Source organism: Nyctereutes procyonoides, unplaced genomic scaffold (assembly GCF_905146905.1).
Source record: "Nyctereutes procyonoides isolate TBG_1078 unplaced genomic scaffold, NYPRO_anot_genome, whole genome shotgun sequence".
Classification (NCBI taxonomy): domain Eukaryota; kingdom Metazoa; phylum Chordata; class Mammalia; order Carnivora; family Canidae; genus Nyctereutes; species Nyctereutes procyonoides.
In genome coordinates, this window is record NW_026575130.1 from 10,234,799 (window position 1) to 10,258,562 (window position 23,764).

General features: G+C 40.8%; 1 protein-coding gene and 1 long non-coding RNA gene across 3 annotated transcripts in view; one reads left to right on the top strand and one right to left on the bottom strand.

Annotated features, from left to right (window-relative positions):
* Window positions 1-8,421: 8,421 nt before the first annotated feature.
* Window positions 8,422-10,014, bottom strand: LOC129521146 (uncharacterized). Its single transcript, XR_008666772.1, has 3 exons — window positions 9,952-10,014; window positions 9,528-9,711; window positions 8,422-8,872 (listed from the first exon to the last, which is right to left on the bottom strand). It is a non-coding gene; the product is annotated as an uncharacterized LOC129521146 (long non-coding RNA).
* Window positions 10,015-10,270: 256 nt separating this feature from the next.
* The window catches only part of PAPSS1 (3'-phosphoadenosine 5'-phosphosulfate synthase 1), a 98,890-nt gene continuing 85,396 nt past the window's right edge, over window positions 10,271-23,764 (top strand). The window contains exons 1-3 of one of the 2 annotated variants that reach the window (XM_055342534.1): window positions 10,271-10,424; window positions 17,882-17,992; window positions 23,415-23,529. In XM_055342534.1, the coding sequence (XP_055198509.1) occupies window positions 10,362-10,424; window positions 17,882-17,992; window positions 23,415-23,529 (289 nt within the window). In that variant the 5' untranslated portion in view covers window positions 10,271-10,361. The remainder of the gene's footprint in view (window positions 10,425-17,881; window positions 17,993-23,414; window positions 23,530-23,764) is intronic. The other variant, XM_055342535.1, reaches the window with a different exon arrangement.

Below are 23,764 nucleotides of genomic sequence, written 5' to 3' on the forward strand. Positions count from 1 at the left end.
TATGAGTGTTCATGGCAATTTTATTTGCAAGAGCCTCAAATTGAAGTTACCCAAATATCCTTCAACAGATAATAAACAAATCACGGCATATCCACATATCCTGAGTTTAACTAAACTACTCCATGATATTGCTGCCTTGGCATCTATTTTGGCTTACCAAGGGACCTGCAGGGACCTTAAACTGACACTAGCCCTTCATACAAGCACATACACCCTAGATAACAGCCCACAGAGTCACAAGCACATGTAATGTCCTGATAAGACCTCCCCAACTGCCCTTGTGATCAACAGTCTAACTGGCCTTCCAGGACTTTCCCCTATGTGCCCCTGAGACCCCCCACAGGGGCACCTGGGTGGCTCAGTCAGTTAAGTATCTGTCTTCCACTCAGGTCCTGATCCCAGGGTCCTGGGATTGAGCCAGCTTCTCCCTCTCCCTCTGCTCCTCCCCATGCTTGTTCTCTCTCTCTCTCTCTCTCTCTCTCTCTCTCTCTCTCATGAATAAATAAAACCTTTGAAAAAAAAGAAAAAAAGATGAGGGGCATCTGGTGGCTCAGTCGGTAAGCATCTGCCTTCAGCTCAGGTCACGATCTCAGGGTCCTGGGATCCAGCCCTGTGTTGTCAGGCTCCTTGCCCAGTGGGGAGTGTGTTTCTCCCTCTCCTTCTGGCCCTCCTCCCTGCTCATAGTTTCTCTCTCTCTCTCAAATAAATAAATAAATAAATAAATAAAATCTTAAAAAAAAAAAAAGATCAGACCCCTGTAGAGCTTACCAGAAACTCTGCTCTCTTTGATTTGAATTAATCAATCTGGCCTTAGCCTGGGAACCCCAGAGCATTCCACCTTGGGATCCCAATGAAGGCATTTGCCCCAGGTCCTGTCTCTTTCTCTGCCTGCACCTGGCCTTGTGTGGTCTCTCAAAGTGTGCCATGTACTTCCTCAAGGACCTATGAGTAATAAAGGTCCTTGAGGTTTATTATGAGTAATAATGGTTCTTATTTCTTTTGTGTTCTATTGTTAAGCCAAAATTCACCATCTAGCACCTGTGCTCTACTTAACAAATGTTAATTTAACAAAATCTTAACACTGTACAATGGAATACTAGTCATCAACAAAATGGAATAAACTGTCAACACACACAACAACATGGATGTATTTCATCATAATTATGCTGAAAGAATCCAGGGAAAAGAATATATGCTGTGTTCGGTGTTGCTTCCCATTACTTATTACTCAGCTACTTTAACATACAGAAATTATTAACACAATGTTTTACACAGTAAGGTTCTTACAGATAATTTGTGGGTTTGATTGAATTCTTGTTTTCAGGTACAAGTGACACCTAAATTAAGAACCTAGAATAAGGGGCACCTGGGTGGTCAGTCAGTTAAACATCTGCCTTCAGCTCAGGTCATGATTTCAGGGTCTTGGGACCAAGTCTGGTTCTCTGCTCAGCACAGAGTCTGCTTCTCTCTCCCTCTTCCTCTCAAATAAATAAAATAAATCTTACAAAAAAAGAATCGAGAATAATTTTAGAACTGGAAAAATTCCTTGAGATGAATTTATCCAACTGATCCCCTGCTTCACCCCAGAAGTTACATGACTTACCCAAGGTTCCTAAGTTAGTAGAAAACCTAGAACTCTAGCAAGTTGTCTCTATTCACTGTGAAAAAGATCTCTTTTGAATTATGAACCATAATTCTAAAATATGACAATTTTTAGTAACCCATCTTATGAAATTCACTATTTGGGGGCTTTTTTCTAAGGTAAAAAATAGCAATAACCACCAGAAAATGCTTCAGATGAAATTGGTGATGTTTCAAGGATTTTTCAGCCCTATTTCTCTTGTTCTTTATTCAGTCAAATCCCCTTGCTGAAGATATGTCTTTAGATATCTTCATATATTTTCTCCATATATGCAAAATGTGAAGAAATGGAATGGCCTTGACCACAGGGGTGATTTTCTCTACAAACTGGCCTCCTGCAAGCCTAGAGACTTGAAGTGACTGGATGAAAGGGAATTTTTCAGAATCTCCAGTGATTCCTTCCAAATGGAAATAAAATATCCCTGCCTGCCTTCCAATCATCCCTTCCATTTCTCAGTTGGTTTAACTAATAATAGAGAGGGTGGGGGGATGAATGGGATGCTCATGCACATTACCTCTGGTTTGTGCAGCAACTTTTAAGTTCTATTCATCTCAGACCACCTTCTGAGACTGATGCTCTGCTACCACCTAGGTGAGTGACTTACAATATGATATTACCAAGCTCTTACATTACCGTTACCCTCTTCTTGAGAATACCTGTGCTCCTGAAAGGGTTAAGATACACTTTGCTCTGGGGTTTCTAATTTTTATAGCTCCTTGGTTTAGCTTAAAATATTTAATGTGCTCTTTACAGTTTTAATGACTGTTGGAATATACAATATGTTATAAGGGTAACTATCTCAGGTATCTAAGAATGCCCATCCATTATTTAGAGCAGTAGTTCTCAGATGATCCTCTCTCACTAATGGCTTTACCTCACATTTACATGAGAAAATAAAAACCCTCAGTGCAAAGTCTCTCATCATCCCACCTCCTATACCAATGGGCTGGCATCTTTGCCTGTCTTCTCTTTTTACTTTATTTATTTTATTTTATTTTTTATTTTTTTTTATTTATGATAGTCACACACACACACACACACACACACAGAGAGAGAGAGAGAGAGAGGCAGAGACACAGGCAGAGGGATAAGCAGGCTCCATGCACCGGGAGCCCGACGTGGGATTCGATCCCGGGTCTCCAGGATCGCGCCCTGGGCCAAAGGCAGGCGCCAAACCACTGCGCCACCCAGGGATCCCCTCTTTTTACTTTATTTTGCAGGTATTACCTACTCCTCATCAAAGGCCCACCTTCACTTGTGCCCTGGATTCCAACCCTCAAGGATCTCTATCCATCAGTTAATTACCTTTGCTCTTTGTTGGGGTCATTCTCATCAGCATATAATTTGCTCTAGTTTATCCTTTCTTTTAAAAATATCCTACTTTGGGACGCCTGGGTGGCTCAGCAGATAAGCGTTTGCCTTCGGCTCAGGGTGTGATCCTGAAGTCCCAGGATCAAGTCCCGCATTGGGCTCTCTGCATGGAGCCTGCTTCTCCCTCTGCTTATGTCTCTGCCTCTCTCTGTCTGTCTCATGAATAAATAAATAAAATCTTAAAAAAAAAAATCCTACCTTGATTCTGTATTGGTCTTCAGCTCTCTTTCATTTCTCTATTCCTTTTTTTAAGCCAAACATCTTAAGGGTTGTCTCCACATGCTCACTTCGTTTGACCTTAATTCAATATTTTAAAAAAGTTTTTTTGTACATTTTTGTCAAAATGATATATCCAAATAGTTTAGACTGAAATGATTCTATAAGGAATTTTAAGACAAAGAACAAATCCCTCATCATCTTCATCTCCTCTCCCAATTTTCCTTCCCTAGAGGCAACGACTCTTAAGTCTTTCAGGTAAATCTTTTGGTACATATTTCCATATCTTAAAATAATAGGTGTATTGCTACTTTTGGTCTTTAAGCTTTAGGCAATATCTATGGGTTTCTCACCTTGGAAAATGAAGATTTATTTCTCTTTCTTCTTCTGTCACCATCACACATGTGTGTATATTACTATGACCAAGTATGTGTGATTTAGAGCTGAGCCATGCCAACAAGCACATGAGAAAATGCTCCGCATCACTTGCCATCAGGGAAATACAAATCAAAACCATAATGAGATACCACCTCACACCAGTGAGAATGGGGAAAATTAACAAGGCAGGAAACCACAAATGTTGGAGAGGATGTGGAGAAAGGGAACCCTCCTGCACTGTTGTGGGAATGTGAACTGGTGCAGCCACTCTGGAAAACTGTGTGGAGGTTCCTCAAAGAGTTAAAAATAGATCTGCCCTACGACCCAGCAATTGCACTGCTGGGGATTTACCCCAAAGATACAGATGCAATGAAACACCAGGACACCTGTACCCCGATGTTTCTAGCAGCAATGTCCACAAAAGCCAAACTGTGGAAGGAGCCTCGGTGTCCATCGAAAGATGAATGGATAAAGAAGATGTGGTTTATGTATACAATGGAATATTCCTCAGCCATTAGAAATGACAAATGCCCACCATTTGCTTCAACGTGGATGGAACTGGAGGGTATTATGCTGAGTGAAATGTCAATTGGAGAAGGACAAACATTATATGGTCTCATTCATTTGGGGAATATAAAAAATAGTGACAGGGAATAAAGGGGAAAGGAGAAAAAAATGAGTGGGAAATATCAGAAAGGGAGACAGAACATGAGAGACTCCTAACTCTGGGAAACGAACTAGGGGTGGGAGAAGGGGAGGTGGGCGGGGGGAGGGGGTGACTGGGTGATGGGCACTGAGTGGGGGCACTTGATGGAATGAACACTGGGTGTTATTCTATATGTTGGCAAATTGAACACCAATAAAAAATTTTTTTTTTTTAAAAAGACCTGAGCCATGTAGGAAAACATCCTTCCTTTCCACCATGATAGTTTTACTCTGAAGATAGTTTCTTTTTTTTTCTTTCCTTTGTGTGTGTGTGTGTGTGTGTGTGTGTGTTTGTGTGTGGTTCTCTTTGTGGAGTTCTTTATTGTTCTCTTCTTAAAAATAAGTAACCTCTTATGTAAAAAAGAAGAGAGACATATATCCTTGCTTTTTTTTTTTTTTAAATAATACTCATAAGAGGTTATAGCAAACACTTCTGGTGCTGCATGCATATCCTTTCAGCCCGTACTATTGTGGAACATATCATCCTTTCACTTGTGAATATACCTCTATTTCTTCGCATGAAGGCTTTCTTTGGGACCAGTGCCCTCTCTACTTGTATGAATTGCAATCCAAAATTACCAGGGAAAGAACACTCCACTCCCTAGGAATAGTCCTTGAATAATGACTGAAAGGAGCGGTATAAATATCCCAGCTCTCTCCTCTCAGATAATATGTTTTGAAGCATATATTCAACACTTTCTCAGAGTTACTCAGTGGGATTAAGCTCCAGTTACTTACAATGGCTGCTTTATTGACTTCCTTCATGTTCCTGTATCATGTTCCCACTTTACTAATGGTGTTTCCTGGGCTCACCTCCCAAATAAATGACTTGTAATCATATTCTTTCCATGCCCTACTTCTTGAACAACACAAATTAGGACAATTAGTGCTGAGGATTTCTCATTATATCACATTTAAGGTATATGATATCCGGTATACCAGTTTTAGAAGATGCTAAAATCGCTAAGTGGGTACAGGTGGTATCAGCCTCATCCCTCCATTGTAAAATTCTCTTTCCTACCTCTATTAGAGTTTTCCAGAGAAACAGAACCATATATAGATGGAGATTTATTATAAGGAACTGGCTCACGTGATCATGGAGGCTGAGAAGTCTCAAGATCCGCAGTCAGCAAGCTGGAGAAGGGCTGATGGTAGTTTCACTCCAAGTTCCAAAGCCTGAGAGTCAGAAGAGCTGATGGCATAAGTTCCAGTCTGAAAGATAGCAGGCTTGAGATCAAAGAGCCAATGTTTCAGTTCAAGTCTGAAGGCAGGAAAAGACCAATGTCTCAGCTCAAAAAAGTAAGGCAGGAGTCCCCTCTTACTTGCAGAAGAGTCATCTTTTTGTTCTAATCATGCCTTTGAATGATTGGATGAGGCGTACCCACTTTAGAGAGTAATTTACTTAGTCTATTGATTCAAATGTTAATCTCATCCAGCAAAACTCTCACAGACTCACCCAGTATAATGTTTAACCAAATATCTGGGCTCTCTGTGAGCCATTCAGGTTGATACATAAAATTAACCATCACACTATCTTTCACCTAATACTTTCAGCAGACATTAATGATTATTGCCTATATTAATTACCTCATCAGGTGTTTAAAATAGTGATTTTTATTTATTCATTTTTTTAAAAGATTTGTTTTATTTATTCATGAGACACACAGAGGCAGAGACATAGGCAGAGGGAGAAGCAGGCTCTCTATGGGGAGCCTGATGTGGGATTTGATCCCAGGACCCTGGGATCATGACCTGAGCCAAAGGCAGATGCTCAACCACTGAGCCACCCAGATGCCCCTAAAATGGTGATTTTTCTTTCCTTTCCTTTCCTTTCCTTTCCTTTTCCTTCCTTCTTTCCTTTCTCTTTAATTTAAATTTTAGGTTAACATACAGTGCAATATTGGTTTCTGGAGTAGAATTCATGATTCATCACTTACCTGCAATAGCCAGGGCTCATCAAAACAAGTGCCTTCCTTGCTACCCATCAAAAATGGTAATTTTTAAGTTCCAACAATCCTTCTGCATTTATTAGTTAAAATTTTATCAGTATGAACTATTCTTCATCAACTATTTGATTACCCGGAGATATAGTTTGTTTGGAAAGGGTGTGATAAATGTGTCCTTTTTGATGACTTACTTTTCTAAATAGTTATGACTAATATAACCTCAAACTCCGTTTCAGTTGCCTGAATCATTTTCAGTATGGTCATTTCTATCAGATGCTCTATTAATTTTGTCTTCCTAAACAAGGCTCTCCAAGGGCCTTCTGACTTCTTGGAGACCCTTCTGATTGAGTATCCTCCAGACCCAGTACATGGTAGTCATCCCTAGATCTTCCTTCACCATCAACCTGGGAATTCCTTTTCATCTGTCTCCTCTGTGGAAACTCCTGTTTTCTAAATGCCATGTCTTCCTTTTTCCATTTAAGTGGAGCATATCCTCCAATAATTTCTTGAGAAAGGGTGTATGTAACTCCAAATTTCAGGTTGGAAATTCTTTTGGAACTCTAAAGACATTGTTCTATTTCCCTTCTAGCTCTCAGTGTTTTTCTTGGTACCCTCAATTTATTTTCATTCCTGATTCTTTGCTTTTGAAATCTCCTCCTTGGAAGCTTGTAGGATTTCCAAACAACAGTGCTATGTTTTGTATGTTCAATTTTTATGTGCTGAGCTGGACATTTGGGGAGAGACTCAAGTCCTTCACTTCTAGGAAATTTTCTTGAATAATTTCCTTGGTTATTTCCTCCTGCGATTTTTCTCTTTTGGAATTCCTAATATTTGGATGTTGGGTTTCCTGGACTGTTTTTTCTTTAAAAATTCCACTTCTATTTTGGGGAATTTTTTGCTCTGCATTCTGGGAGATACCTTCACCTTTTCTTCCACTCCTGCTATCTTGCTTTTAATTTCCAAGAGCCTCATTTTAGTTCTGAATACTTATGGCATTGCCATTTCACTGACACATCTTTCAATATGTAGCTCTAATTTTAGAGCTATCTATGTTTAGAGCTATTATTACCAAAAAATTGTCAGCTTTTAATATCAAGAATCCAGGGACTCTTCAAAATCCTTGCTATATACATTAAAAATTCTCCATGTGAAAAAAAAATTCTCTATGCAAGTCAGTGGTTAAATTTCCATATATTTCAATTGTCGAATAGTTCTCTTAAGTTTTCTTTTAATCTTTAGTTCTTCATTAGTTTTTTTTCCCCCTTTAATTGAATTATTTAAGAATCAGTTCACTATGATGTAGGCTTTTCCACAATTTGAATTTGGCTACTTGCATATATGGTGATTTTACATCTTCCCCTTTTCTCTGCATTAACTATAAGCTGGCAATTAGACCTGAAAGCTTGGTTAGAATCAGGTGATTGTGAGGGGCATTAATACTACAGGAGGCAGAAAATCATGAGGAGGCAAAAAAGTTCTGATGTTCTTTATTTCCATGATGTTAGCAGCCATGAGCATCATTGTCTTTATCCATTATTTCATTAGAAGGTAAAGATGGCGATATTATAATCTTTCCTTCTTTATTTATTAACTATATTTCTACAAGGAAAGCTTCTCATCGATTTTTAAAAAGATTTTATTTATTTGAGAGAGAGAGAGAGAGAGAGAGAGCAGAGCAAGAGGGAGGAATAGAGGGAGAAGCAGGCTCCCCACTGAGCAGAGAGCCTAATGCGGGGCTCCATCCCAGGACTCCAGATCATAACCTGAGCTGAAAACAAATGTTTTAACGACTGAGCCACCCAGGCACTCCCTTCTTATCCATTTTTTAAAAAAGATTTATTTATTTATTTGAGAGAGAGAGAGAGAGAAAATGAGAGCACAAGCAGGAGGGGCAGAGGGAGAGGGAGAGAGAATTTCAAGTGACTGTGCTCAGCACAGAGCCGGACATGGGGCTTGATCTCAAAACCCTGAGATCATGACCTGAGCTGAAAACTGTGCCACCCAAGGGCCCCCTCATCAATTTTTTCATTATCTGACTTACAGATAATGCAGAGAAAGCGGGGTAAATGTTTAATTCTTTCCTTTTATTTATATTTTCAAAATGAGTTGGTTCCTTAGCATCCTCCAAGGATGACAATGAGTTCTCTTTTAATCATCATCAATATCAACATCTACATTTAAACATATTTTAATACCTTATAGTTATTATCCCTTTAGAGCTCTAATCTAATTGTGCCATCTTTGACACGAGAAAACTTCTTGAAGTTGGCTTCTGAGTTCTTTCGACATAATCCTGTGGTTTTTGTTGTTCTTGTTTGTTTAATTATAGTCTTTTTTGGTAATTTCCTTGTTTTTGGTTGCTGATGCCTGGAATCATGATTTTGAACTGAAAGTATCAATGCAAACTCATGATGTATTTTGACCCTAAAAATGTCTTTCATTGGAAAAGCTCAGAAATGTGGACTGAGAAGCAATGAACACAACTAGAAGCCCAGATTGTGATTTCTTTATATCATTTCCCTCTGAATACCATTTCTGAGGACTTCTTGGAGAGACAGCTGATTCCAAATGTGGTGCTGTGTTCTCATTTGAACTTCCAAGTTCATTCCTGTCACTGGCAAAATTGAGAAGTATACTGAAATTCAGTACTACATGCAGACTTCAACTTAAACATTCCCTAGGAAAAGCTATAGGGAACTACTGGCATTCTACATGGTCAAGTAAACAAGGTCAGATTTCTATTTTAGTAATGGAGTGTATGACAGAGGTGTGGGCAGCAGTTGCACAGGTGGGAGGATGCCTAGTTAAGGGGATTGGTTGTGATTCATCTTGGATATGGGGAAGGCCTAATAAAAGACACTAACAGTAGGGGAAATAAATAGTTATTTATTGATTTGGTGATTTGCTAGTTATTAAAGAAAGCAATGGCTTTTAGGTCTTAGTGATTGAAGATGGTGTGCGTGTGGTGTGAGGTGGAAAAAACTGGGTTAAGGAGGAGCAGAGATTCAATCACCTATTTCTGAGCCACGGGTAAGCTGTGGAAAACCCTTCGCGTAATGGGAGGGGGGCGAGAACTCGTGGAGGATGCTCCCCCCCACCCCAGCCCATTTTCCTATGAACTAGCCCTGTGATAATTAGGTGGATTTGAGAATGTTCTGCATAGGTGGGCATTCTACCGTGTGGTGACCAGCAGCCCTCCCTAAGCCTAGATTTCAGTCCCCTAAGAATTTACGGAAAAGCTAATAACACGGGGGATCCTTTGAGCCTACCTGAGAGAATTACTGGACAGAATACCTCCGGGTATGAAGAGAGGTCTCCAGGGTGCAAGGCTCCTTGCAGATAGATAACCAACTCATCCCAGTCGAGACATTAATTACTGATGACTAAGGATGGGTCATTGGCTGTTTTTTGAAGTTGGGCGCTGAGCAGAATTTTAAAGCCACCAAACGGAACCTGTGGAGAATGAATTGTCTGGTACAACAGTTCTTCCCGTTTTGAATGTGGCCAGGGCGCCAGGGATACAGACTGGGCAGACAGCAGCCTGGGGGCCAGGCTCAGGGAGGAGAAGCCAGAGGGGCAGGAGGCCACCTCAACGCCTTCTCCCAGCCGGCGTGAGCGGCGGGGAGCCAAGCCCGCTGGGACCGGGAGCCGGGAGCCGGGAGCCGGGAGCCGGGAGCCAGGTACGGCCCTTACCCTGAGAGGCCTGCGGCGCCCGCAGGGGAGAAGCCAGGAGACTTCCACGACGACCTCTCTCGGCCCCGCCCCTTCCTCAGAATCCAGGGGGAGGAGCGTCGCGCGCGCTCGCCCGGACGCGAGCGCCAAGGCCCCGCCCCCCCACCCCGCCCTAAGGTTCGCGCCCGCCGCTTCGCCCCTCCTCACACGTACCTCTCGGCTCCAGCCCCATTGCGGAGGCGCCCGCGACGCGCCACGCAGGAGGAGGCACGAGCGCGAGCGCGTGCGTGCGTACGTCAGCGCGCGCCGACCCGAGCGCGGGGGAGGCCCCGCCCTCCAGCCCGGCCCCGCCCCCGCCCCCGCCGGCCTCTCCGCGAGCTAACTAACCTGTGGGCGCGGAGGCTCCCGGCCCCCGAGCGCGCTCTGCGGCTATGGAGGTCCCCGGGAGCCTGTGCAAGAAAGTCAAGCTGAGCAATAATAATGCGCAGAACTGGGTGAGTCGGGGTAGAGGAGCAGGAGCGGAGGAGGCTCGTCCGGGGCCACTGCTTTCCTCCCGCCTCCTCTGCATCCTCCCTGGGGCTCGGGGATGGTACCCGAGGCCGCGGCGCCTCCCAGCTGGGTTTGGGGGGGGGGGCGGGGGTGCCAGACTGGCTGGCGCGGCGGGGGTCTCGGGCTGGGTGCAGTGTGCGGTCCGACCCACCGTCAGGGGGAAGAAGGCACCCTTCCCCAGCGCCTCGGCTCAGAAGAGACCGGGAGGGAAATCTGGGGAGTGAGCTGGCGGCTGCCGAGGCGTGCAGCCCGGCCGGGGGATGCTGCGCGCATCCCCTGGATCGGCCTGAAGGTCTGCGGAGGAGGCGAAGGCGGGCGCGTTCGGCGCGTTCGGCGCGTTCTGGTTTCTCTTGGCTCTGCCAGTGCGGTTAGCCCAGGGTTGGATCCATCGCCACGTCTTTCCATTTATTTCTGAGTTTCAGTGTGAAGGGAGAGTACCCAACAATGTGGCCATTCATGAATCGAGACTGCTCTGCACTGAGGTTCTTTGTGACTCGGTATTAAATAGGAATGTCTAACAAATAACATGGAGTTTTAAAGGACTTGATTTCTGGAGACAGCAAGGTATGGAAAGAGCAGTGGGTTATAACGTCTAGCAAGGACCGCCCGTTGGATTTGATGGTCAAGTGCTGTGTCCTCAGAAGGTTGCTTCCTTCCTTAATTCTTTGATGAGAAACAGCCTTAAGATTTTGTAAGTATAGAGTAGATGGCAGTGGGGGAGGGGGACGGGAAGGCGGTGTCGGACTTGGGAGTCAGGAAAGGCACTGGTTTAGATAGTTTTTTATTTCACAATACAGTACGATGATGAGGTTTAATTTTAAAGGCAGCCTTGCAGGTCATCATTGCGCTCGATGAGTCAAAGAAAAAAAAAAAAAGCCATCTCAGGCAGATAATTCATTTGAAGTCGTGAATTTACCGTATCTTGTTACCAAGGATTTTCATCTGATTCCTTTCTCCTTTTAGTTATTCGACCTTATGTGATAAGGAGAAAAAGGAGATAAAAGGTGAATTCCAACATTGGAAAGAGCACTGGACTACTGGCCTGGTCTGTGGTCCCAGCTTTGCCATTTAGTAGCTGAGGGCTCTTGAGAAAAAATATTTCTTTGAACCGTAGCCCACTTAACAAGGGTGTAATAGTGTGCACTGCACTGGGCTGTTTTGAGGAGCAAAGATAATGAATTTGAAGATGCGCTGAAACCATTACCATGTTACTTAGTGTTGCTCCTGTACCTTGAAGTATTTTTTTAGTTAGGGAAATAAAGTTGGCTAAATTTAAGAGCATTTACAGGTAATTTCAGTTACACCATCCCTAATTTATTTATTAACTATTTGCCAAATAGGTATGTGCATGTGTGCTCTGTAGAGACCTGTGCTGCTCATGGAGAAGGTAAAAAGTTAGGGATTCCGTCCTTACCTTCCAATTGCTCATGGCCTGGTTGCGCTTGTTAGTGCCATTTGCCGGGTACTGAGTATATCAGACCACAGTGAGTGGTATAAGGCGTGTTTTATCATAAATTAGAGGAGAGATTAGTTTATTCTGGGTGTTTGGGGAGGTTTATGGAGAAATGTGCTTAAATTTGTGAGGCAGAGAGGCAATGAATGATTAAGGGTTGAGGATAAGAATTAATATTTTTTACTCCAGGGACAATAAAAAAATCTATTTATCTAATCTGGAGAATTAAAAAAAAAAGATTTTTATTTATTTATTTGAGAGAGAGCTCTAGAGAGCATGCAGGAGAAGTTTGGGAGGAGGGGCAGAGGGAGAGAATCTTCCAGCAGACTTCCTGATGAGCATAGAGCCTGCTGCAGGGCTGGATCTCAAGACCCATAAGATCATGACCTATGCAGAATCCAAGAGCTGAATGCTTAATTGACCAGAGCCACCCAGGTGCCCCTACTCTGGAGAATTTTTATTGAGGAGTGGAGATACGTTTGGGTAGGGTGGGACTAGATTGGGCAGTTGTTAATGTTTGGCTGCTGAATTAAGACTTAATTCCATGGGAGATTTTTATTTTTTATTTTTATTTTTTAAAAGATTTTATTTATTTATTTGAGAGAGACAGAGAGATGCTGAGACGTAGGCAGAAGGAGAGCATCCCTGCGGGGAGCCCGATGTGGCACTCCATCCCAGGACCTGGGATCACGACCTGAGCTGAAGGCAGATGCTCAACCACTGAGCCACCCAGGTGTCCCTCCATGGGAGATTTTTGAAGAGACTAGAATTTTTAATTTTATGGGCCTTCTAAGTCTTTTTTTCCCCAATAGAGAACATTCATCGTATTTCTTTTTCACATACTTAAGTCAGCTGGTGTAAAGAACCCATACACCTTTAAATTTTCCATCACATGACAAAATTGGATTTCCATGAAGACTGGTCTACTGAGAACATTAGATCTTGCTAGAGCCCAGATGTGGAAATCCTGGAGAAAAGACAGGGTTATAGTGAGGTTTAAATGAATTAGTAGATTTGAAGCATACATGAGCACTATTTAAGTTATTTTTGGTATTCACCTAGTGTGAGAGTACAAGGTTAGGCTAAAGTGGTATAAAGTGGGAATAGTGGAATAGGTACATTAAAAACATTCAAAGAAGAGTAAGAAGTAGCTGACTAAAATTAGGGGATAAAAGAGGGAGGCGGGTTAAAAGTTGATTCTGAGGTTTTAACCTGGGAAATGGAGAGAAAGGTGGGGACATGCTGAGAAATGTGGAAAAGTACGTTGGGGACTGGGAACGTGGTGATAATAGTTAAACACTGAAGGAGTTTACTGTGTGTCAGGTACAGGTTGAAATGTTTCACCTAAATTAACTTGGTTTTTGTGATATTTCTGAAGTAGATGTTATGAGAGATAGTCATTTAATGCTGCCTGTGCTCAGATCTGGGCTCCACTATTTACTAACCTTGTAATCTTTGGCTAGTCATTTAATTTCTCTGTGCTTGTTTGTTCCTATGTAAAATGGAAGTGCTAGTCTTACTGGGGTATTGGGAAGATTTAAAGAAGCTAACATATGAAAAATACGTAGAACAGTGTCTGGCATATGGTAAGTATTGTGTGGTTCTTATTTATTTATTCATTTATTTATTTTTACAGTTAATCTCTTTATTCCAATTAGTATTTCCCCATTATAGATGAAGAAACCGAGGCATAGAGAGGTCATAGATTTTGTTAGTGATGGATCCAGTTTTAAGTTTGCTGTGTGTGAGGGGCAGCTTTAGTAGATATGCTATCCAGTAGAAATATAATGTGAGCCACATATATAGTTTAAAATTTTCTAGAGGGCCCATTAAAGTAAAAAGAAACAGGTTGAAATAAATTTTAATAATTATTTTATTTACCCCAATATATCTAAAACAGACTTCAATAAAAATGTAACTGCAATACTACCATAATCAGTATAAAATTACAAAGATATTTTACTTGTGTATTTTACGTATATACCTCTCAGTTCAGACTAGCCTCTTTTCAAATACTTGGTAGGGGCATGTGGACAACACAATGATAGGGATTGATTTAGGTTAAAGTTGGAAATAAAGATTTGATGGTTGAATCTGAGTTAGAGAATATAGAGACAAATGAGAGTAAGTTCTAAACTTTGAGTAGTATCTCCTGTGAGGGAGCAGGTAAAAGAAATGTATTCATGAGAGATAGGCAAAGACATGGGAAAATGTAATGTCATAGCATTGGGGAATGTTATTTAGTATTACAGGAAGATGGCTCCATTAATTACCTTCCTTCTTAGCTCAGTCTGACAAAGCGTTGGATGTAATGAATAGCATTCTCCATCTGATAGAATCTTTCTCCAATGGGATCAGCTTTTATCTGCTCTTGGGAGTGTGTGAGCTGGGCTGAGGGAAATGTGGGTCTTTCAGTTCAGGCTCAGGTGTTATTCACCAGTTTGGTAGAATCATGTTGGGTTGAATTCCTTGCTTAGACTTGCCTTACAGTAGAAGTGGAGCCTACTGCCCGCAGAGTGATCTGACATTCAGAAGCATATACAGTCTCACTCTGGTTTGCCATTCCAGTCCCCTCTCTCCCACCACTCCCCAAATTTGCATAGCTCTGCATCTCTAGCCCCAACTTTCTTTCTGTACCTTCCACCCTCATGGTTTTGCACAAGCCTTCTGCCTGGGGTGCCTGTTAACCTTTCTCACTTGCTAAAATCTTCAGAGCTGTGGGCTGCTTTACCATATGGTATGGCCTTTCTGTGTGCACATGCTCTTGTACATTGCTGAGTTGTTTGTGCACCCCTGTATTGTGTTGCATGCTGCTATTATGTATTATGTAGTGATATTTCATTACAGATGCTTTGTGTCTACACTGAGCTCATACAACAATAGGGATAAGGAGTATGGTACACAGTAAGCTTGGATGCTTCAGATATTAAAAGCCTTAGATAACATTAATATCTCAGCACAGCTTAAGTTACCGAATAAGCTCCATATGTGGTAGCATTCAAATTACAGTTTTGAAGGCATCTGGGTCGTGCAGTTGGTTAAGCATCTGCCTTTAGCTCAGGTCATGATCTCAGGGTTCTGGGATTGAGTCTTGCATCGGCTCCCTGTTCAGGGGGGAGCCTGCTTCTCCCTCTTGCCTGGTGCTCCCTCTGCTGTGCTCTCTCTGTCAAATAAATAAAATCTTAAAAAAAAAAAATTACAGTTTTGTCCCTTATCATCTGTGTGATCTTGGGCACATTACCTAACACCTCCGTGCCTCATTCCTAAGAGGTAATAAATAATTTGGGCAATAAAATGTAATGGAGATAATAGTACATACCTCCTAGAGTCATAGTAAAGTTTAAATAAGTCAGTATATTTGAAGCACTATGGTGGTGCCTGGCACATGAACACTCTTTAAGGTGGTGTTCTTATTATTTATTAATAAAATATTTAACACCTAACTTTGTACAACCCTTTGTTCTATGTGCTGGGGGATGCAGTGGTAAAAAGAGTCCTACCTACTCTCATGGATATTGTGTTCTATCTGGGAAAGAGAACTAAAAGGCAAACACATGAATAAGATAATTTTCCCTTTACCAGTTCTACCTTTCTGAGCAATATGTCCCTAGATGCTTTTCATAGAAGGCCAGTAGCTCATTCTAGGTTTTGGGAAAGATTGAAGTGGAACAAAAGAGAAGTTTGCAGAGAGCTGATGAAAAGTTGAGGAAGTGGCCAGTATATTCATTCTTCAGAGTATTGGCCTGACTGTGGTCAGGGTCAGGTATTGATCTTCCTACCCTGGAAGCCAGGGAGATGCTGCTGGAAAAATTGCCTAAAAAAGAGGGAAAGTTGGACCTCTGCTAAGAATGTACTCTTAATGTTGATTAACAACAATAACGAGAAGAATGATAGCAAGGTCTGGATCTCTGTTGTCTAATCTGATAGTTAATAGCCACCTGTCGCAGCTTGAATTTAGTTAACGTTAAGTAAAATCAAAAATTCTTTTCCTTAGTTGCACTAGCCACATTTCCCATGCTAACACTGCCATATGTAGCTAGTGTCAATGTAGTGGACAGTGCAGTATAGAACATTTTCATGGTCTCAGAAAGTTGAATTGGACAGGACAGGTCTAGATAGTAACTTTGGGATGGCTGCCAACATTTTTTACTCTATGCATATTTATGTATTCATTTTTACTTTCTTTCAGGGCAAGGAAATTTCAAGAGATAGTAGCTGTTTAGAATCATCGTTCTGGGCAGTTTTGCGTCCCTGGCTTCTGGCAGGATACCAGCAGTGTTAGCCTTCCCTTCTCATAGTTGTGTCTCTAAATGTGAATTATTAAATAAGCTTTGCTTTGCTCTCTTACATTGAATTTCAAAGGGCTAGTTCTCTACTCCAGTGGTTCGCAACCAAATAGAATTTTGCCACTCCTAGGGGGGCGTTTGGCAGTGTCTGGAGACAGTTTTGATTGCATAACTGAAATGAAAAATTAGTAGTTTAAAGTAAAATCCAGTTGATAGTAACATTTTCTCATCCACCAGTTTGGAAGTTACCATCTTTTGCTCTGAGACAGATCAATTATTAATAGTATACTGATGACAAAACACTGAAACTCCAAACTTGAATTATTATTTTTAAAGATTTTATTTATTTATTCATAGAGACACACACACACACAGAGAGGCAGAAACACAGGCAGAGGGAGAAGCAGGTTCCATCCAGGGAGCTCGACGTGGGACTTGATCCCAGGTCTCCAGGATCACGCCCTGGGCTGCAGGCGGTGCTAAACCGCTGCGCCACCGGGGCTGCCCCCCTAAATTATTTTGAAAGCAAGTTCCTAAATAATTTAAGTGAAGATAATAACTTTTCATTTTTTGGTATTTGCCTAAGTGGTAATTATTTCTGTGAAATATCGTTTTTTAAGGATATCATTTTTTAAGGATATAGTTCTTTACCAAATGAGTTTTAACTGAATAAAAATAGTGGGAATATTAGACATTATCCAAAAATCTAATTTCTAATTTTAGATGAATGTAGTCATTCTGTCTCTTCTCTTTCTTCGATGCTTGCATCCTTTCCTTGTGTCATTCTCTCTCATACATTTAAGTGCACAGTTCGTTGTTTCTTAGTGTATTCATAGAGTTGTACAACCATCACCCATATTTAATTCTAGAACATTTTCATTGCCCCGAAAAGAAATCCCATGCCCATGAGCAGTCATTCTCTTTCCTACCCCTTCCTCCTCTGAGGCTCCTTACAACCAATAATCTACTGTCTCTGGATTTCCCTATTCCAACTTTTCTGTAAATGAAATCATATATAACCTATGTATCTAGCTTCTTTAGCCTAGCATAATGTTTTCTTTAAAAAAAAAAATTATGAGAGAGCACATGCGAGAATGTGGGAGAGAGCGTGCATGAGTAGGGGAGGGGCAGAGGGAGAAGGAGACTCCTTGCTGAGCAGGGACCCAGATGTGGGATTCCATCCCAGTCTCCCAGTACTACAGGATCATGACCTGAGCCAAAGGCAGATGCTTAACTGACTGAGCCACCCAGGCACCCCTAGCATAATGTTTTCAAGGTTCCTCCATGTTGTAGCATGTTATCAGACTTCATTCCTTTAGATAGTTGGATAATAGTCCATTTTATGGATATAGATCACATTGTGTTTATCCATCAGTTGATAGACATTTGAGTTGTTTCTGTTCTTTGGCTGTTATGCGTAGTGTTGCTGTGAACATTTGTGTACATGCTTTCGTGTATACTCTCGTATGATTTTAGTAGTTAATTTCAACTTCTGAGGTAGATACTAGTCTTTGCCCAGCTTCTGAACTCCTTCATATGTGTAGGGAGTGCCCCACTGTCACCCTGGTGGGAGGTGCAGGGATCTGACATGGTGTAATGATTTCTTTATCTGTTTATAGTTTGTTTCCTTCTCTGAAATGTTTTTGTTTTATTTTATCCCCAGTATCTCGAAGGGATCAATCATCAAATAGTCTTAGATTCGTTTCTGACTTCTAGGAATCTCTTAGAGCTGGGCTTTCCACCTGGAGGTCATCCAGGGGCCCTTCCATTAAAGGTATGGATATTTTAAAATCTCCATTAAATAATTAAATATTACTTGATCTTTAAAACAGACTCATTGGAAAGCCGTCATGTATACACAGAGCACATGCATGATAGTTGATGGCAATCAAATAAGCCTGCTGGTAACTTAGTTTTGATTCAGGAGGTTGGGATAGAGCCTGAGATTTACTTCCTGTCAAAAAACATCATTCCAGTGTTGCTGTGCAATGTGTTTTGCAGTAGCAGGGTTTTAAGTAGAGCATTTCCCAAGTTTTCTCAGCCTCCAGGAACGTATGATCTTCACTTTTGCTGTCTTTGGCTTGTTAGTGTTTAAAAAACTAACTTCAATTATCAGTACCTGAACTAAGTTATCAGTAACCCTGTGAAGTAAAAGGCTTCTTCTCATCGTATGTACTTGACCATTTCTTCAGTTTATTCACATGATACCCTACCATCTCTCCATAATATGTCTTGAGACATAAAAGAAACATGCCTCTTATAATTTCAGAGATTCTCTTTGAAAGAAAGACACTATTTAGCAGTCAGTTCATGTGATGGTGTGGGTGATGGATGTTAAGTCCAGAATTACGCTTGATATTTGGTACATGCTCTGTGTTCTTACAAATTTCACTTAAAAAGTCAGAGTTGTTCATTAAATCATAATAAACTCACAAGGCATAGAATTTTTTTCTAAATGACATCATAGAAGAAGTTAATTTGTCCCGTAGGGAAGTAGATAAAATAATGAAACCGCCATGTGGAAAGTAAGGTAGGTCAAAAAAGGCACACAGGGCCAGTTGGTGTGTTATGACAGAAGTTGTAGAATGTAGGAAATGTGCACCACAAATATCAAATATCAGAGGCTTCATAATGTTAGCATAGTAACAGGACTGATAGTTGGTTAGCCCCAAAGGTAGAAAATGAGTAAATTCTCTTGAAATGAATTTTTCCACTTCTGCTAGACTTAAGATTTCTGAATGTCAGTGATCACTTCATTTGGAAGTTATGCAGAGAAAACAAATGACTTTAAAATAAATGCCTTCTATTTAACTTTTACTGAGCACAAGAAAAGAGGTTGGGCACTGAGGAAAATAGAAAGAACTGTGACCCATGGGCTTGATCTGCCCTCCCAAGGAAGTCAGAACACATGCACAAACACCTGGAAGTGTAAAAACGGTCCCTAAGTAACAAATCTTATAGGCAGCAAATACTACAGGGACTGCCTTGGCGTACATACCAAGCCACATAAATATTTCTATAAGTCACCCAGGTTCTTTCTTAGGAAAGAAACAGTAAACCTGATTACTCCTTTCTGTGGAGAGAAGCTAGGGCATTGAGGACTGAGAGTAGGAATGTAGAGTCCGAAGGAAATAACTCACACTTGGCCCTTAGTGAGTCACTAATGACCTTTCTTTTGGGTGGAATTATAGGAAGGATTTTGCTGGCGTGGGTGGAACAGAAAGGAAGGGGAACTGAAAGAAGATTGCCTGTGGAAGTGGCCTTTAGATTCTCAGAAAATGTAGCATAATCCCACTACATTGCCATTCCAGTACTAAAAAATGCTCTTTGATTTACTCTGAGAAACTGGGAGGTGGGGGATTGTGGCAAATCTTTTTTTTTAAGATTGTTTTTTAATATGAAAAATATCGAAAATATGTAAATGATAAGCCTCCTTAGGCTGCCTGCCACATCTGCTGCCAGAATTTTCTTAAGGGTAGGATGCAAGGAACCCCCCAGGTAGCATTCTTTTCTAATGACTAAAACAGATGACCTCTGCTTATCTTTTATTTTCTCCAAACCACGTCCTCAGCCGTTTATAGCTTCTCAGATAATTTTGTACATTCTACTCAGTTTAAAAAGAAAATCAGGAGATACTGTACAGGGCCAGAATAAATTAAAATTCATTAGATACATGTTTCTTCTTGCCCCAAAGAGAAATAACTTAGAATAAACCCCAAAGCAAAATGACCTGAGCCAAACAGGTTCTGCAAGTGTAGGCAGCTAACTTTCATAGCACTCTCTTCCAAACCACTCCCTCAACCGTCCTTCTTTCAGACTCTGCTCCCTTCTCCCTGGCAGCAGGGAGTTGAGTTGACATTAGTGACCTCTGGGAAGAGGTGTCCCCGATTCCCAAGAGATGAGGATATCTGTGTGTGGAACTTTGTTTTTGTTGAAGATCTCAGAAATGTAGAGCTGTAAAGTAATGTTTGCTTCATTATTAGTTCATTGAAAAGAAATAGGTTGGGAGACCCATATTATAATTTTTCGTGTTTATTGAACACGGAGAGCATAATTTCACTGGAAATGCAGTTGTTAATGAGATGATTAGTAGGGGAGGGGTGCAGCTTGTGTGGTGTTGCCTATTAAAAGAATTGTCAGATTGTCCCTTTGTCCCAGAGGATTTTCTGCAGTGAGTGATAGTAGAACTTAGAAGGGCAGAGATGCTTTGTCATGTACATTAGGAGGATCATGGAGAGGGAGTTGGGAAAAGAGATCGGACACTCAGGCAGACCCTTTTTTAGAAAGGAATACCATCCAGAAGCTGAAGATCTGGATACAAATACATTCCTTTACAAAGTTCATATTTCTAAAACAAAACAAAACAAACCCCCAAACAAAGTTCATCCTTCTATACCTGCAAGGCTCTTTGTTCCCCATTTTGCAGACCACTTGGGCCAGGGGTGCCTGGCTGGCTCAGCGGTTGAACGTCTGTCTGCCTTTGGCTCAGTTCATGATCCCTGGGTCCTGGGATCCAGTTCCTCATCAAGCTTCCCAGAGGGAGCCTGCTTCTCCCTCTATGTCTCTGTCTCTCTCACATAAATAAATAAAATCTTAAAAAAAAAAAAAAAAAAAGACCTCTGTGCCAAATCACAGCCCTGGTTGGATCCATCCCAGTTGTTTCATGCTCCATTGTGTGTCCCTTATGTGGCTGTAGAAAACATGATCCTGGTGACTAGTTTTGCTTTGGATTTGATTGTTGGTTTCACATGAGTTGTTTGGACTGCCCAGCAACTATTCTAGATTTCCGTAGTCACTTTTTCAGTTTTCCTTGTGCTCGCTGTGCTCTATTTGGAGGTGCTCTCCCCAGAACTCATCACAGTGTCCCCTTTTTGGTGAAGCCTTGCCTGGCCACCCTGTCTGAACATCACTTCTCTGATATTTCTTCACAATTTTGCTTTATTTACTTTTTTCTTTTTGATACTTATTCCTGCCTAAATTATATAATTATTTATTCTCCCCCATTTCTCCCATAAGCCCATGCTTTCAAACTCCAGCTTGCATCATTATCAGTTGGAGGGATTTAAAATACAGATTGTTGGGCCCTGCCCCAGAATTTCCCATTCAATTGGCCTGGATTTCTTTTTCTGCTGCTTCATTATTGGCATATAGAAATGCAACAGATTTCTGCACATTGATGAGACTTCACTTTTTTAAAAAAAGTTGAACTTTCCTTTCCACAAACATAGCCTATTTCTCCATTCATTTAGGTCTTCTGAGTGTCCTTTTATAGTATTTCATAGTTTCTTTTATATTTCATTTTTCATATTCTCTCTTCCTCTGCCCCTACCCACCCCCCCGTAAATTAAAAAAAAAAAAAAAAAAGAACCTAAATTATGTTTTGTTTCCTAGGAAGAGAAAATAGAGACTCTGTAATTCATTTTTTTGTTTTGTATAAAATAGCTTTATTGAGATAAAATTTGCATACCATTCAATTTATCTGCTTAAAGCATATGTTTAAAAGGTTTTTAGTATATTTACAGAGTTGTACAGCTGTCGTCACAATTTTAGAGCATTTTTATCGTCCCCAAAAAGATTCCTATACCCATTAGCGGCTACTCCCCATTCCCCCAACCTCCCAGCCTCAGGCAAACACTAATCTGATTTCTGTCTCTGTAGATTTTCCTGTTTTGGACTGTTCAAATAAATGGAATTAACACTGTATATGGTCTGTATGACTGGCTTCCTTCACTTAATGTTTTTGAGGTTCATCTAAGTTTAACATGTTTGAGTACTTCATTCCTTTTTATTACCAGATTTGGATAGATATATAAATTTTAAAATATTTTATCTAATTATCAATTGATGGACAATTGACTTATTTCTACGTTTTGGACTTGAATGCTGCTGTGAACTTGGTTATTATGTTTTGCATGGACATGTTTTCATGTCTTGAGTATATATCTAGGACTTTTAATTGTTTGATCATATGACTGTATATTTAATATTTTGCAGAAGTGCTGTTTTCCAAAGTGGCTGTATTATTATTTTACATTTTCACCAGCCAATGTGAGGATTCTAAATTCTCAGTATTCTCACTAGCACTTGTCACTGTCTTTTTGATTATAGCCATCCTAGTGGGTTGTAGAGATAACCTCCTTGGGGTTTTGATTTGATGTGCCTTTTTCTGATGGCTAATGATACTGAATTTTTTTTTTTTTTTGAGAGGGAGAGAGAGGGGCAGGGGTGCACAGGAAGTGGGGGAGAGCATCCCAGGCAGACTCCACACCCAGTGTGGAGCCCAATGTGCAGCTCCAGTCTCATGACTGGAATCCTGACCTGAGCTGAAATCAAAAGTCAGATGCTCAACTGACTGAGCCACCCAGGCATCCCTGGACATCTTTTAATCTGCTTATTTTGTCATTTGTAGTTTTCCTTGGAGAAATGTCCATTCAGATTCTTTGAGACCTGTGTAAATTTATGCTGTTTTTGTTTAAGAAGAGAATTTGGAAGAAAAATTGCATTCCACTTTTTTTTTTTTTTTTTTTTTGTGGAATAACCATGAATAAGCAATGCAGTCCACTTTTTTCCATCATGTATTTTATGATGCCTACAGACATTCCTTCCACACTTCGTTCAGGAGTCTGCCCAGATGCCACCTTCTCAGAGGCTTTTCTTGATTATCCTGTCTAAAGAGGCAGTCATCCTTGATCCCTCTTCTCAGTCTTACCCTGTATGTTTTCAAGAATGCACTTGTCACTCTTTGATATTACAGTAGAGTTTTATTTCTTTGTCTCCGTCAGTGGAATATAAGTTCAGTGAGGGTAGGGGACCCTGTTTAGTTCACTTGGTATACTAGTAGGGCCTCAGTAAATACTGGTTGAGTGAATGATTGAATGGAAGACTGGGCTATGGAGTCCATCACTCCCTTGTTATGGGAACTTGGGCAAGTTGTTTAACTTTTCTCAGGTTTAACATCTTCATTTGTAAAACCATGGTAGTAAGAGTCCTTGTGTTCATGAGTGGCTCTGAGGGTTAAATTAATTGGCGTATGTAAAGTACCAGAGGTCATGATAGGTACTATAAAGGAAAGAAAGCTATTAGTTTTAATCTTTTTGTTTGCTTTTGGCATGTTATATAGAATAGTTGACAGTAAGGAATATGTATTTACTTTTTAAAGACTTGGGTGAATCCGAATTTTTGTTTCTCTTTTCCAGGGGATGCAGAGAGCAACTAATGTCACCTATCAAGCTCATCATGTCAGCAGGAACAAGAGAGGTCAGGTCGTTGGAACCAGAGGTGGTTTTCGTGGTTGTACAGTTTGGCTAACAGGTAAGGTCAAGGAGATAAACCAGTTAATTTCAAAAGCCGTGTTTATACACAGCCTTGAACCAGGATGAAGCATATTTATTTAAATTTTGAGCTGTTCTTGTATCTGAAACATCACTATATGTAACTAACAACATTGCTTAATTATATTTCCTTTTTGTAATTCCTTTTAGTCGTTACAGAATTGCTGTTGAAATAAAGGAGAAAACCAGAATGCATCTTAAAACTACTTTCTAGG